The sequence below is a fragment of the Pleurodeles waltl genome, chromosome 7 (genome assembly GCF_031143425.1).
Source record: "Pleurodeles waltl isolate 20211129_DDA chromosome 7, aPleWal1.hap1.20221129, whole genome shotgun sequence".
NCBI lineage: Eukaryota > Metazoa > Chordata > Amphibia > Caudata > Salamandridae > Pleurodeles > Pleurodeles waltl.
The window spans coordinates 1,295,637,965-1,295,654,406 of NC_090446.1; the positions used below are offsets into that span (position 1 = coordinate 1,295,637,965).

The 16,442-nt window shown below is 51.2% G+C and overlaps 1 protein-coding gene across 1 annotated transcript in view; it reads left to right on the forward strand.

The window, feature by feature from the left end:
• Window positions 1-16,442, forward strand: part of LOC138247042 (uncharacterized) — a 120,865-nt gene that overhangs the window by 59,503 nt on the left and 44,920 nt on the right. Inside the window, exon 4 of the mRNA XM_069201792.1 lies at window positions 16,393-16,431. Coding sequence (XP_069057893.1) covers window positions 16,393-16,431 — 39 coding nt within the window. The remainder of the gene's footprint in view (window positions 1-16,392; window positions 16,432-16,442) is intronic.

The window sequence follows — 16,442 nt, forward strand, 5'->3', positions numbered from 1 at the left end:
ACCATCACAACCCACCCATCCCAACACCAAGCCCTGCATGCGACCACAAAGCATGGACACCCATCACCAAAGCATGCCCACTGCACATACCCATACCCCCCCCCCAAACCACCGACACAAAAGCCCCCATACAGGAATGCAAGCACTGGGGGACACTGGCACCCACCCATTGCACACCATTCCACACACAGATGCATTAATCATGCTTTTATACCCCTGCAGGACCCCTATGCAACGTCACCGCACAGGAGGGTCCACAAATGTCCACCCCCCCCCCAGAAGAGGCCCACAGTGATGACTGCAGCTCTGTCGACCTGGATCTAGATGACCAGCCCGGCACATCGGGGACCTCGGGACAGTCGGTTCCCCTCACACAGCCACAGGCCACTGCAGACCTACCACCCTCTGGAAACACCAGCACAGCACACACCCAGCGGGCCCACACCTCTGTCTCCAGGACACGTCAAGCAGCAGTGTGTTCACCACTACAGGTCACCCAGGTTAACCCACCACCCCAACAACAACAGGGACCTAGGGGCAGTGGGCACACGGTCCAGGGGACAGAGGCCCAGGGAAACAGGGGAACTGGGAGGGCTGCTGTGCGACAGGGTGGGGACAGGCCCAGGGAACCCACTCTCCACGAGGCCCTCTCCTCATTCATGGGAGCATACCACCACTCCCAGGAGACGATGGCTACGGTACTGGCCAAGTTTCCGGAGACCCAGCGCATGCAGGGGGAACAGTATTTGGGCTTCAGGGAGGAACTCAGAACCATCAGCTCCGCCCTGGGCACCATCGTAGGGGTGCTGAATCTGGTAGTGACCACTTTGAGGGATACTGTGGCACCACAAAGGGCCCCTGACACTAGCATGGACCAAGAACTGCACACCACCTCCGCCGGCGCTAGTGGACAGGAGGCACCGACACAGGACCAACAGGCCACCAGCACCCCACCCCCTGCAGAAGGAGAACCACCCTGCAAGCGGTCCCAGAGATCCAGGAAGAGGACAGAGTAAGATGCCAAGACCCCCGCCAAGAAAGGATACCACACTGATAGTCATCCCACTGTCCCACTTTGTCACCCTGTCCATCCTTAAACTGCCCCAGCTCCACTTCCCAGACCCATTTGGACAATGCACCTGTGAGACTAATAGACTTGACTCTGCCATGGACATTCCTCCACCATCACCCCTCACCAATTTACAACCCCCCTCCAATAATTTGCACCTTAATAAACACCGTTATTGCACAAAACAATCAGGAGTCTGTCTGTGAATGTGAATATAGTTATCTGTAATTACAGTGCCAAAATGTTATTTACATTGTGACGCCAACATACCAATGTCACACAGCTGTAGTCCGTGGGAAAACAAAGCAGATGTCACACTGTGGGACCCAGATCTCTGAAATCGTAAGGGAAAGTGACAACTCAGTTACCATACACTGGGTGAAAAGGACAGACAGTACAGAGGTAGTAGTGTTTAAGTACACGTAGTAGGCCGGTTTGTATTCTTACCTCTGTTCATTGGAAGTATTGCAGTATCACCGTGTTCCTGTTGTCTATGCCGTCTTCTTCGTCTTCCTCCTCTTCACTCTCCACAGGCTCCACAGCTGCTGCAACACCACCATCTGGACAATCCTCCTGCAGAAAAGGCACCTGGCGACGCAAAGCCAGGTTGTGAAGCATACAGCAGGCCACGATGATCTGGCACACCTTCTTTGGTGAGTAGAATAGGGATCCACCTGTCATATGGAGGCACCTGAACCTGGCCTTCAGGAGGCCGAAGGTCCGCTCAATCACCCTCCTAGTTCGCCCATGGGCCTCATTGTAGCGTTCCTCTGCCCTAGTCCTGGGATTCCTCACTGGGGTCAGTAGCCATGACAGGTTGGGGTAACCAAAGTCACCAATTAGCCACACACAGTGCTTCTGGAGCTGACCCATCACATAAGGGATGCTGCTATTCCGCAGGATGTAGGCGTCATGCACTGAGCCAGGGAACATGGCATTCACATGGCAGATGTACTGATCTGCCAAACATACCATCTGGACATTCATGGAATGATAATTCTTCCGGTTTCTGTACACCTGTTCACTCCTGTGGGGGGGGGACCAGAGCCACATGGGTCCCATCAATGGCACCTATGATGTTGGGGATATGTCCAAGGGCATAGAAGTCACATTTCACTGTAGCCAAATCCTCCACCTCAGGGAAAACGATGTAGCTCTGCATGTGTTTCAGCAGGGCAGACAACACTCTGGGCAACACGTTGGCAAACATAGGCTGGGACATCCCTGATTCTATGGCCACTGTTGTTTGAAATGACCCACTTGCTAGGAAATGGAGTACTGACAGCACCTGCACTTGAGGGGGGATTCCTGTGGGATGGCGGATAGGTGACATCAGGTCTGGCTCCAGCTGGGCACACAGTTCCAGAATAGTGGCACGGTCAAGCCTGTATGTCAGGATGAGATGTCTCTCCTCCATTGTCGACAGGTCCACCCGCGGTCTGTACACCGGAGGATGCCGACATCTCCTCACATGTCCCAGCGGACAGTGCCTATGAAGGACAACAGCGAGCACAGAGTCAAACATCCCAGAGGTACGTAACCCCAGCTTTAAAAAAACACGGATCTTAACCCATCGAATGGCTTGTATGAGTGTGGATGCAAGGCCTAGGTATGTGTGACGCAGTACAAAAAGTAAGGCATGTGGGCCCCTGAAATGGCTGCTGCCTGACCTGTAAAGTGTGACAATGGGATGTGAGGTAACTGCGCTGGCTTTGCACACAGTGGCGGTAGGCGGTCGAAGACCGCGGCGCAATGCTGCATTGGTTAACATTGGACCCTATGGGTCTCAGGAGCCAATGACGATGTGCGCCGGCGGTCACGGTACGCACCGCCGCGGACGTGACTGCCATTTTCTCTCTGTTAATTCACTCGATACCTGATCTTCGACAGGAGAGGACCTACACTGCAAGTGCTGCTGTGACCTCGGTCTGGAAGGGACAATGGTTCATGCGACTGGGGAAAGGGCCCCTGCCTTCACATCGGAGGAGTTGGAGAAGCTTGTGGATGGGGTCCTCCCCCAGTACGCGCTACTCTACGGTCCTCCAGACAAACAGGTAAATACACTGGGAGCATGCTGTATGGGCTATGCCTGTGTTGAGTGGGGTGGATGAAAGATGGGGGGGGAGAGATTGAGGCATGCTTGAAACGACGGTGAGTGCATGTGCCACATGGCAAGGGTAGGGATGGGGGGCCACTCACATTGATGGTGCAGAAGGCAATTACTTTTCTTCTCCCCCTGTACATTTCATATAGGTCAGCGCCCACCAGAAGACGGATATATGGCGTGCCATCGCCAAGGACGTCCGGACCCTGGGGGTCCACCACAGACGGGGCACCCACTGCCGGAAGAGATGGGAGGACATTCGCCGCTGGAGCAGGAAGCCGGCGGAGGTTCAGCTGGGGATGGCCTCCCAACGTGGGAGGGGTGCCCGTCGGACCTTGACCCCCCTGATGTTCCAGATACTGGCGGTGGCCTACCCCGAGTTGGATGGGCGCGTAAGGGCATCACAGCAGACACAAGGGGGTGAGTACACTCACATTCTGCTAACTTTGCGCGCTGTGGAGATGTCTGGGTGGGGGAGGAGGGCTGTGGGTATCCCTAGGCCAGGGCGAGTTCCGTAGGCCAGGCCCCTCCGTAAGTACAGCTATTTATGGGCCTGTGTCACCTATGTGTGCAGATGTCATCCATAGCCTTGTAGGCCATGTCCCAGGGATTGCAAAGTGGACCCCAAGTGCGCGGCGTAGTGCAGGGGGCTTCTGTGTCTGTGCTGTCCGCCAACGGTAGCGGGAATGCATGCACTCAACATGTCTTTCTTCTGTCCCCCCCCCTTTTTGTGGTATTCCTGTTCATGTGTGCATTAGCATCATCAGGCGGAGGAGCAGTGGCACCGGAGCACAAGGGAGCTGCATCCCACATGGCCATGGAGGGCCACACTACCGACTCTGAATTCGCCAGTGGGACGGAGGGCAAGGGGAGCTCCAAGGCAGGGACACAAGCAGACATTAGTGGATCGGACGCGTCCTCTGATGGGAGCTACCTTGTGGTGGTGGCAACATCTCTGCCCCCAGCAACAACAGGTACAGCCGCCACCCCCCGCACCAGCACCGCCCTCCCAGCACCCCCTCAGCGTTTGCCCCGTGCCCGCTCACCCAGGAAGGTGGGCATCTCCTTCTACCCAGGCACCTCAGGCCCTGCCCCAGTCACCCCTGCTGCCCTCAGTGAGGAGGTCATTGACCTCTTCAGGTCGCTCACTGTTGGGCAGTCTACCATTTTGAATGCCATCCAGGGTGTAGAAAGGGAAGTGCACTAAAGTAATGCATACCTGGAGGGCATTCATTCTGGTCAGGCTGCCCTTCATCGAACCCTGCAATCTCTGGCCTCAGCACTGATGGCAGCCATTGTCCCTGTGTCTAGCCTCCCCCCTCCAACTTCCTACACCCAGACCCAATCCCTTGTACCTCTGCCTATCCCAAGCACACCATCAGACCAGCCTGCACACACCTCAACACCCAAGGGCAGCTCATGCAGACATAAGCACCACACATCCCACAGGCAGTCACACAAGCAACATCCACATACAGACATACCAACATCCACTGCCTCCACTGTTTCCCCCTCCTCCACGTCTCCCTCCTCCCTGCCAGTCTTGTCTCCACTCACACCTGCATGCACAGCATCTTCAGCCACTACGTCCCTCAGAAGCACACACACCAGAACACCCCGCGCACTTGCACTCACCACCCCCACTGCCATTTACACGTCCCCTGTGTCCTCTCCTAGTGTGTCTGTGACGCCCCCTCCCAAGATACACAAACGCAGGCAGCCACCCACCCAACAGCAATCCACCTCACGACAGCCTACAGCCCAGGCACCTGCACCCAAAGCCACCCCACTTACACCTCCTACAACCACAACATCTTCCTCCACTCCCATACCCACTACACCTACCCGTCCCACTGTTCCCCAAAAAAAATTCCTCTCCAAACTTATCCTCTTTCCCTCAACTCCCCCACCCCGTCCATGTCATGGGCCCAGAGCTAGCACCTCAGCCACTACATCACCGGGCCCAGTGGTGCATGTCGTACATGGTCACTGGAGTGCACGGCCCACCAGGGCCGCCAGTCTGGTACGGAGCCACAGCACAGCCATTCCCCCCCCCCCTCAGAAACATCCAAAAATTGACAGTGCACGGCGGCAGACGGTCAAGACACCAGGGCCAAAAACCCCTACCAGGGCTCCCGGCGGGAGTGTCGAGGAAGCTGGGACACCGGCCAAGGTGGGGAAGGGCCACAGGAGAGCAGGAAAGGCTGGGAAGGGCAGCACACCCGACAACACCGCCATCATCCCAGCTGGCCAGGAGGCCACCAAAAGCCCCAGCACAGCTGCCCAGGAGGGCCCCGGCACCCACAGGACAGGTGGGCAGGAGGGCCCCGCCAGGCCCAGGCCAGATGGCACATGAGCACCCCGGCATGGGCAGCAACGCTGAACAGGGGAATGCCATCTGAAGCACTGCTGAGCGGGGCACGGCTATCTCAAGCACCGCTGAACAGGGGACCGCCATCTGAAGCACCGCTGAACAGGGCACGGCTATCTCAAGCACCGCTGAACAGGGGACCGCCATCTGAAGCACCGCTGAACAGGGCACGGCTATCCCAAGCACCCCTGAACAGGGGACCGCCATCTGAAGCACCGCTGAACAGGGCACGGCTATCTTAAGCACCGCTGAACAGGGGACAACCATCTCACGCAGTGCTGGCCCATGAGCGGCAGGGGCAGTGCCGCATCTGTGTCGGACAGGGCTGCACGATGCACTCTGGGCACCAGGCCCCCTCCAGAACCAGTGGAGACATGCATACACTACCTCATTCCTGCACAGGAAGAAGCACTCTGGCCAACAGGCACTCTCCAGAACCAGTGGAGACTGTTATCCACTTGAGAGACTGTGGCTTTGCACTCCCCAGGATGGAACAGTGGGAAACCCACCCACTATAGAGACTTGTTAGACTGTGGCTTTGCACTCCCCAGGATGGAACAGTGGGAAACCCACCCACTGTAGAGACTTGTGAGACTGTGGCTTTGCACTCCCCACAGTGGGCAAGCCACCCACTGTAGAGACTTGAGAGACTGTGGCTTTGCACTCCCCAGGATGGAACAGTGGGCAAGCCACCCACTGTAGAGGCTTGAGAGACTGTGGCTTTGCACTCCCCAGGGTGGTACAGTGGGCAAGCCACCCACTGTAGAGACTTGAGAGACTGTGGCTTTGCACTCCCCAGGATGGTACAGTGGGCAAGCCACCCACTGTAGAGACTTGAGAGACTGTGGCTTTGCACTCCCCAGGATGGAACAGTGGGCATGGAGCCCTGTCGTGGATCTGGCTTTGCACTCCTCTGGCAGAGGTGCCCCCCCTTCCCTTCCCCCTGATGTGCCTGTAGTATTTCTATCTGATGCCCCGGCAGTGTTCTCTCCGTGTGTGGACAGGTATCTTTTGTGGGCCTCGCCCATGCATTTTTGGACAAGTGGTGCACGGACATTTATATGTGCATATCTGCACTACTTCTCGAAATGTATATACTTTTGTATGGTTAGCTAATATATCTGTATATTTTTGAGACATGTATATTGATACATTACAAGGTTTGGACTGATTTCGTTTTGTCTTTGCTTTCTTCCGGGGGGGTTGTGGGTTGTTGATGTTATTTTTGTAAATGCTTTGGTGTGTGTGTTGTAATATGCGTGCGTGGGGTGGGGGTGTTGCGTGTGTGTGTCCCTAACTTTTGCCTCCCCTATGTCATAGGTGCAGTACTCACCGTTGTCGTTGCCGGCGCAGGCGTTGGTCTTCGTAGATGAGTAGGAATACAAGGGCCGGTAGGATTTGGAGTTCAGGCTCCATGGAGTCCTCCTTCCTCGTGGGATGTGTTCAGGTGAGCGTTTTCCCATTGCAGAAACTGTTTCCGCCGTGTTTTTATCCACGGAGAATCCGCCCCGGAAAAGGTGGCGGATTGGCGGGTTGTGATACTATGGGCGGTACATTGTCTTCCGCCTGTCTGTTGGCGGTGACCGCCGCGCTGCTTGTCTGTACCGCCGTGGCGGTCGGAGTGTTAAAGTGGCTGTCTTTGTTGGCGGTTTCCGCCAGGGTCATAATTCCTAAATTTTTACCGCCAGACTGTTTGCGGTCTTACTGCCGCTTTAACTTTAACACCGTCCGCTAGGGTTGTAATGACCACCCATGTCTGTTGCTTGCACACAATTACTCTAAAGGAGGCATTGAGGGCCACAATCACACACTCATAGCGCCTTATTGACTCTGAATGCTATGTATCTTCAGATGATTGGCTATTAGCACTCCTTTAATCAGTGGCTAATTTTCATTTTTTTTGTAACTCGTGTACACACCAACTTCTGGTCCTATCTGGGCATAAAAAGCAATAGAAAGTCAGAGATAATTCAGTGGGCAGTAGCACTGCCTCAAAAGTGGTAGCCTATGACCTAAATCGCTAGTGTTTGCAAGCGTGCACCCTATTCGCAGAATGGCATTCATAGACATTAACGGTGAGGTTGGCATACCTACTAGAGTGCAAGCGAGGACCTTAACCACAGTGCGGAAGCTCTTCTGATGAAGCAAGAGTTTATGTTCTTTATAGAGTGGAGAGAGGATGTTGTAGTTGTAACAGTGTGAGCAATTTGTGAGGTCAATTTTACATTTGGGTAATTAAGGACATCTAATGAGGATCACATTGCTTCTTTAGGATAGCACTTAAGGAAGTTCACTTACATCCAAGTTCAGAAAATTGTGACCGCAGTCTGTGCAGAGGGGAGAAGCCAGCAGGCGGCAGCAAGGGGCAAGAAACATCAGGAGGCCAGGGCATAGGGTTTAAGGGGCATCTAGCTTTGCTGCCAACAGGGCATGGGAGCGAGTGAGATATGCAGGAGTGGGGTCAATGTAGATGGCAAGCAGGAGGAGAGGGGGAAACAGCCAAACAGCAAGGGGGAAGACATGGGGAAAGGGACCCAAACGAGGAGTGGGAAAAATAAATGCCACACATAAAAAGCGCATTCTATAGTCCAAACTATTGGGTTAATGCACAGAGACATTCATGAGTACATGAAGTAGTACTCCTGCAGAGCTACTTTACATTCTCATGAAGGCTTTTGTAAATTAGGACACTATGTTCAATTAAAAAACAATCAGTATCATAATGCACGGTATCTCTTACACTTCAAAAACCACTGACAAAAATCCTTTGATACAACGATTCCACAGCTGTTAGCGAATTTATCTGAATAATTTATTAAAAATAAAAAGTGTATAAATCATGAGCTGTGATATTTTCGAATTCAAAATTTGATAAATATGTCTTTAGATGCCAATAAACAGTGGTATACAAGCTACGACATGTTTTTGTATATGATTATAAAGCTGTTAAAAGAGGCTAACAGATGAATGTTCTCTCTATAGAGATCTGTAGATTTTGGTGCAAATCCTGATGAGGCTTATTTGGCATTTAAGGGCATATTTACAAGCCCCTGGCACCACTGTAGCATTACTTTTTGCGACACTCCAGGTGGCGCAACGCGGAGAAATACTTTTATTTCTCCTTGTTTTTTTTTTTTCTAAGTGTGCGAAATCCTGCAGAACACATAGAAAGCGCCAAATGCCACGAATTATTGTTTATGTGCAGGAAGGTGTCCCTTTCTGCACATAAACAATCACTAAATAATGACGATTTGCTACTTCTGTGTGTGCTGAATTCTGAAGAACACATAGAAGTACAAACTCACCATTTTTTATTGTTTATGTGCAGGAAGGGACATCTTTCTACACATAAACAATAATTTCCTGCAACGCAACGCGGTGCAAGGGTGCCTGCGTTGGCACTAGGCAGCTAAATTTAGCACCAGTGCGAGGGGAACCACAGGGGTGCACCGTATTTTTGTAAATAGGGTGCATCCCTGCATTTCTGATGTGACGCGCCACTGCCAATTTTGGTGCAGCGCAGATCCACTTTCTTGTAAATATGTTCTTTATCTTTTGAAAGGGTACCATCTAGTACAGCAGTTACACCTATTAGTGCCTTGAGTTGTGGTCTGTGACTTATTGTCATTGTTATTTTGACCAGGTCCATAAGGTTTGGTCTGCCTGCTTCCTGTAGTTGAACCTTCTGAGATGGATCGTTCCTTTCACTCCTCCATAGAGGGTGTTGGAAATGGGGTCTCTAGTTGGCAGTGGTGTGCATCCCGTCCAAGTAGGGATCCTCACTCTAGTCAGGGTAAGGGAGTCACACAGCTAAGATAGCCTCTGCTCACCCCTTAATAGCTTGGTACAAGCAGCCAGGCTTATCTCAGAGGAAATGTGTAAAGTATTTGTACTGACACATAAAAAAATAGCCAATATTTATCTGAGTAAAACAAGACTAAAACAACAAAACTCCAACATACACAAGCAGAGATATGATTTAAAAAAATGTAATTTCAGTAAAGCGCTTAGAAACACAACAGCTCCAACTGGGGCTATCACGACGTTGTTGATGGATTGGTTTACAACAGTCTGACACCACTCGCAAGGGAGTGTGGGCCTATCAAGGAATCACACGTATCTCAGGCACAGTACCTTTGGAAAACAATGAAACAAAGATGTTGCACAGATTTGGGGAGGTGAGGCATCGCTGGAGCCGGTGCAGCATCGGTTCCTTGTTGCTATTGGGGAGGTGAGGCATCAGTTCCTTACTGCGAGGCAGGGGTGGTGAGGTGTCAGTTCCTTACGGTTGTGGGGAAGGTGATGCGGTGTCAGTGGCGAGGCGTCGGTTCCTTATGATCCAGCAGGGTTGATGAATCCAGCAGGACAAGACGTGAGGCGTTGACTTTGTGGTGTTGCAATCACACCATGGGGCCGCATGTGCTACGGTGGGGTCAGAGTTGGGTTTCCCAGACGTTGGAGACATGGCACTCACGACTCATACTGCAGCAGGACATCAGAGGTGCTGCAGTGGCGTTGGTCGCGGTCGTTGCACTCAGAAGGGACCACAGCTCCAGTGCAGGAATCGGCGTGGAGCCTAACAGTGGCATTGGTTCCGAAGTCGCAGTGCAGTCGATGCACTTGGTTTCTTCTTGGTTGCACCAGAACTCACTGGAGAGTTATGACTCTCAGCGAGAGAGCCCAGGGGCTGGCAGATGAATTCTTTGATGTCCCGGAGACTTCTAACAGGAGGAAAGCTCAGTTCAAGCCCTTGGAGAATTTTGGAAAGCAGGATGTAGAAAGCAAAGTCCAGTCCTTTCACTCCCAGGATAGAAGCAGCAGGCCAGCACATCAAAGCAACAGGCAGAGTGGCAGTTCCTCCTACAGCATTTAGCTTTTCTTCCTGGCAGAATGTCTTCAGTCCAGACGTGTTCTGAAGTTGAGGTCTCAGAGGCTCACTACTTATACTCGTTTCTGCCTTTGAAGTAGGCAAATTTCAAAGGAAACTCTTTGTAGTGCACAAAACCTAGCCTTTCTTGCCCTGGCCCCAAACACACTGCAGGAGAATGGAGACAGCTTTGCGTAAGGACAGGCACAGCCCTATTCAGGTGCAAGTGTCAGCTCATCCCCCCACTCTAGCCCAAAAACAGCCATCAGTATATGCAGGGCACACCTCAGCTCCCTTCGTGTGACTGTCTAGAGTGAACAGCTCAACTATCATTCTGACCCAGATGTGTATTCCAAAGACAGGCAGAGGAACAGAATGGTTAGGCACGAAAATGTCCAAATTCAATAGTGGCATTTTCAAACTTACAGTTTAAAAAACAATTTCACCCAAAAACATATTTTCAAATTGTGAGTTCAGAGACCCCAAACTCCAGATCTCAATGTTCTCCCAACGGGAAATTACACTTGAAAAATATTTCAAGGCAATCCTCATGTTAACCTGTTGGAGAGATAGGCCTTGCAATAATGAAAGCTGAATGTAACGTTATTTCACCATCAGGACATGTAAAACACACCAGTACATGTCCTACCTTTTACATACAATGAAACCTGCCCATGAGGCTGCCTTGGGTCTAACTTAGGGGTGAATTACATATAGAAAAAGGGAATGTTTGAGCTTGGCAAGTGCCTGCACTTGCCAGGTTGAACTGGCAGTTAAAACCACACACGCAGACATTACAGTGGCAGGGCTGAGACATGTTTACAGGGCTACTCATGTGGGTGGCACAATCAGTGCTGCAGGTCCACTAGTAGCATTTGATTTACAGGCCCTGGGCACACATAGTGCACATTACTATCGGCTTACTAGTAAATCAAATATGCCAATCATGGATAAACCAATCACCAATATCATTTAGACAGAAGGCACTTGCACTTTAGCACTGTTCAGAAGTGGTAAAGTGCCCAGAGTCATGAAGCCAGTAAAAACAAAATTAAGCAAAGGATCAAAACAGGAGGTCAGAAACCAAAAAGATAGGTGAAACCACACCAAGAGCTGATAGGTCTAACAAGTGCCCCGTCCAGCTGAAAGTGGGAAGAACTACCCAACCTCATAGAAGTTCTCATCACCAAGGCAGAAGAACCTGGACAGACCATCAGCGTTGGTGTGTTCTGTGCCAGGGCGATGTTCCACGATAAAGTCCATTCCCTGTAGGGAGATGGACCACCTCAACAGTTTAGGATTTTCACCCCTCATCTGCATTCAACATCTGAGGGGCCTGTGGAATGTCTGAACCAAGAAGTGAGTCCCAAACGAGTAGGGTATTAGCTTCTTCAGCACCCAGACCACAGCAAAAGCTTCCCTTTCTGTTGTGCTCCGCCTCTGTTTCCAGGAAAGTAACCTCCTACTAATGAAAGCCACAGGTTGATCTAGGCCCTCTTCATTTAGCTGTGAGAGCACAGCTCCCACACCATACTATGAGACATCTGTCTGCACCACAAATTCCTCAGAGAAGTCAGGAGCCTTGGGCATGGGTGCTGCGCACATGGCCTCCTTCAGGGTGTCAAAAGCGGTATAGCATGCTTCTGTCCAGATCACCTGACGGGGCTGCTTCTTGGAAGTCAGCTCTGTCAAGGGGACAACAATGGTGTCATACCCCTTGAGGAATCTCATGTAGTATAGGGTGAGACCTGAAAAGGCTGTCACCTCTGTCTGGGTCTTTGGGGGTGCCCAATCCAGAATAGTATCAATTTTGGCTTGTAGGAGCACCACCTGGTCGCTCCCTGCCTGGTGTCCCAAGTACACCACAGACCCCAGCCCTATTTGGCACTTACTGGCCTTGTTAGTGAGGCCTGCACTTTGCAGAGACCTCAACACTTCCTGGAGGTGGTACAAGTGGTTCTCCCAGCTAGAGCTGAAGACAGCAATTTTATCCAGGTAGGCGGCCCTGATGCTCTCCAGCCTAACCGGGACCTGGTTGTCCAGCCTCTGGAAGGTGGCAGGGGCGTTCTTCAACCCAAAGGGTATAACACAGAACTTTTAATGTCCCTCTGGTGCTGAGAATGCAGACCTCTCTTTAGCCCCATCGATTAAGGAAATCTGCCAGTACCCAGACATTAGATCAAACGTGCTGAGGAACTTGGCAGCTCCCAACAGGCCAATGAGCTCATCAGCTCAGGGGATAGGGTGCATGTCAGTCTTAGTGACAGCATTGAACACCCAGTAGTTAACACAGAACCTCAGTTCAGGTGTGAGACCAGGTGGAGCAGCCTTTGGGGCCAGAAATCCCAGGCTGGACTAAGGACTGTTGGAGTGCTTAATCACCCTAACTCCAGCATCTTAGAGACTTCCACCTTGATGCTTTTTCTCATGCTATCAGTCATCCTGTAAGACTTATGCCTAACAGGTAGGCTGTCCCCAGTGTCAATTCCTTAAGTACACCATTGGGTGACTCAAGGGGTGAGTGAGAACATAGAGGCAAGTTGTCCCAGCAACTGGTGACAGTCCCTCTGCTGTTCTAGGGTCAGAGAAGAGGAGAGGTTCACACCGTTTCTGACCCATCCTGCTCTTTGGCAGACAGGAGGTCAGGGAGAGGCTCACTCTCCTCTTCCACCCCATAATTCGTGACCAAGAGCATGGTCAACTCAGACCTCTCAAAATGCGGCTGAGGCTGTTCACATGAAGAACCCTCAAAGGGTTCAGAGGAGTCTGCATGTCCACTAGGTAGGTGACATTACTCTTGCGGGCCTTCACCCCAAATGGCCCAGACCAACAATATTGGAGAGCTTGGGGCTCTACCAGGGCCTTCACCCACACCTTCTAGGCAGGCTGAAACTCAACCAGAGTGGCATTCTGGTCATACCAACATTTCATGTTCTCTTGGCTAGCCTCCAGATTCTCTTGAGTGAGTTTCCGGAAGCAGGCTGTCTGGTTCCTGAAGGCCAGCATGTAACTAAATACATCCTGGGGTGGCTTCTTGGGAGCTTGACCCCAGCACTCCTTCACCAAACTGAGAGGCCCTCTCACATGGTGCCCATACAGAAGTTCAAAGGGCTGAAGCAAACCCCTTTCTGCAGTCCCTGTCTGTAGGCAAACAAGAGGTGTGGTAACAGGACGTCCCACTCGCGCCTCATGCGCTCTGACAGACCCATAATCATGCCCTTCAGGGTACGGTTGAACCTTTCAACTAACCCATTACTTTGGGGGTGCTAAGGCGTGGTGACCTTGTTGGTAAGATCACACGCCTTCAGATGGCCTTCATGAACAACAACATGAAATTGGTACCACTGTCAGATACCACCTCCTTGAGGAAACCCACACGGGTAAAAATCCCCATAAGTGCCCTGACCACAGTGGGTGCAGTCACTGTCCTCAGAGGGACAGTTTCCCGACACCTGATGGCATGGTCCACCAAGACAAGGATAAACCTGTTGCCCATGGCTGTCTTGGGATGTAGAGGCCCCACATTGTCAATGCCCACCCACTTAAAAGGGGTGCTCACGGCAGGGATTGGTTGAAGAGGAGCCTTGCACCTCTTCGCAGATTTGCTGCCCACCTAGCAGGTTTGACAGGTACTGCGGAATGCATCTGAGGCCAATAAAACTGGGTGACAAGCCTCTCAAAGATCTTGTCCTGCCCCAAAAGACCTGCCAGTGGCACATCATGAGCCAGACCCACTAGGAAGGCTCCAAAACAATGGGGGACCACCACCTAGGCTCAGGAACCTTAGGCTCACTGTACAGGAGATCATTCTCCCAGTAAATCAGGTGAGATCCAGATGTGTCACCAGCTGCCTGAACTTCGGCCTACTTCTGAAGACCCTCAAGTGTGGGGCACACTTTCTGCGCCATGCAGAACTCCTCCCTGGTGGGGCCTCCTTCCTGCTGCCATTTGGTCAGCTCAGATAGGTTCCCCAGTTCAGCCACTTCTTCTCCGGTAGGTTCCGGGGTGTCCCCCTCAGGGTCAGCCTCCGTCTGGACTGTGGTAATCTCAGGAGTTGGTTTCCCATGCCCCTTACCCCTCCACCTCTTGGCAGGCACTTAGACCACGGTTTCAGGCACTAGATTCCTCTGATCACCATCTCTGGTGGCCATGGACTGTGTGGTCATGCATGCCCACTCTGGCAATACCAACATCTCCAAGTGTGACCTAAGCTCCATCTCCTTCCAGATGCTATGCTCCAGGTCATTCCATAGTAGACAGTCAACAGGCATGCACGGACTCATAGCTACCCTCAGGGAACCTGAGACCCCCTGAGCTATAAAGCATTGCCGCTCACTATTGTCTACTGCTACAACCTGGTGGACCATATTAGAGACTACCTGCTCCTGAAACACCAAAAGACAGCGGACTGTTGTCATACTGGCTCCAGTTTCTCTCAGAGCCTTCACCCACCTCCTATTGATGGTCACCCACTGCCTGTACTTCTTAGTATTGTCAGGCATGAGGGTTCTCTGGACCACCTCATCCTCACCCAGGAGACTAGAGTCAACTCAGCTGGCTTTCCACCACTAACTGGGGCAACTCCTCCCCAAGCACTATACTGGCCACCCTGTTTGACCCAACGGTGGGGGAGCTGTGCCCGCTTTGGATACTTGAGACTCCCCTGGAAATGCCCTTCCTGGCTACAGGCGAAACACATCAAATATGCCAATCATGGATAAACTAATATAATTTAGACAGAAAACACTTGTACTTTAGCACTGATCAGCAGTGGTAAGGTGCCCAAAGTCCTTAAACCAGCAAAAAGGAAACTAAGCACAGGATCAAAACAGGAGGTCAGAAGCTAAAAAGATTGGGGAAACCATGCCAAGAGTTGATAGGTCTAACAGAGGTGCTGCAATGTCACTGGGCCAACAATTCCATCATATCTAGATTACAACAATTCAATATATCACGGGTTATCAGAATTTTTAACTGCTGTGAATGCTTCTTAATATGGCAGTCAGACATTCTTGTGAGCTCCTCAAGTATGATTGTGTCTCTTCTCAACACGGTGCGCTTCCCATCTCTTAAAGATGCTGCTTTTCAAAAGGGCTCACTGTGGAGGTGAAGCCTTTCTGGTGTTTGGTCCAAACCTTTGGAATATTCTCTCTGTGCAACTCCATGAAAGTTATGACTACCCTCTTTTTGATGGGGTTTGAAAAAAAGAAGCAGGAAGTATCAAGAGTGAGATGTCCACACAATGGTATGACAACACAATGGCGTGACCAGCAATGACTCAAAAATAGGACATTACCCCTAACCATGAGCCAAAAAAATGATGCCACTTTCATTACTTGTCCTCAGAATATTATGGTGAGCATGCGAATACCTAACAAGACGAAGGGCTAAAAATGGGATGTGAACACAGCAAAGTCCTGACACACGTACTCCTCCAATTCTACCTGTATTTGAACACAACCACACTTGCACATCACTTGAGCCCTAATTATCAGTCTACTGGAGCAGCATTCCAGTGAGGAATTTGCTTCACCCTATCACAGTTTTACTGGGTATGGGAACCCCGACCTGACTTTACCGGCTGGAAATTCTGGCCAGTAAAATCACTTGAGGCTTCAGCTGGAGCCAGGACTCAGAATCCAGTCCTGCCTGACCTCCCGTCCGTCCATTCTGCCACACACAGAAGTCCTAGCACACATATGCCAACTCTTCTGAACAGGTAGTAAATGTATGAGTTAACCCTCTAGGACTATAGAATACCAAGCAGAGTACCGCACAGTATGTCAAAGTCCACATAGTCATTTCCCATTCTGAGGGGTTTAACATGTAATTGCCTGGCACTAGCTGGGTGTTACTGCATAGTAACTGTAATTATTTGTGAGTAGTTTTCACACTATCCAGAGCAAGATCTAGAACAAATATATGTATGCCCTTTAAGGTTTTGCACATCTAACTTAAACATTTTTGTATTTCTCCTTTAGTGCTTCCAACTCCAACTCCCGCAGGTTTTGTGCAAGAAGGTTAGTGACAG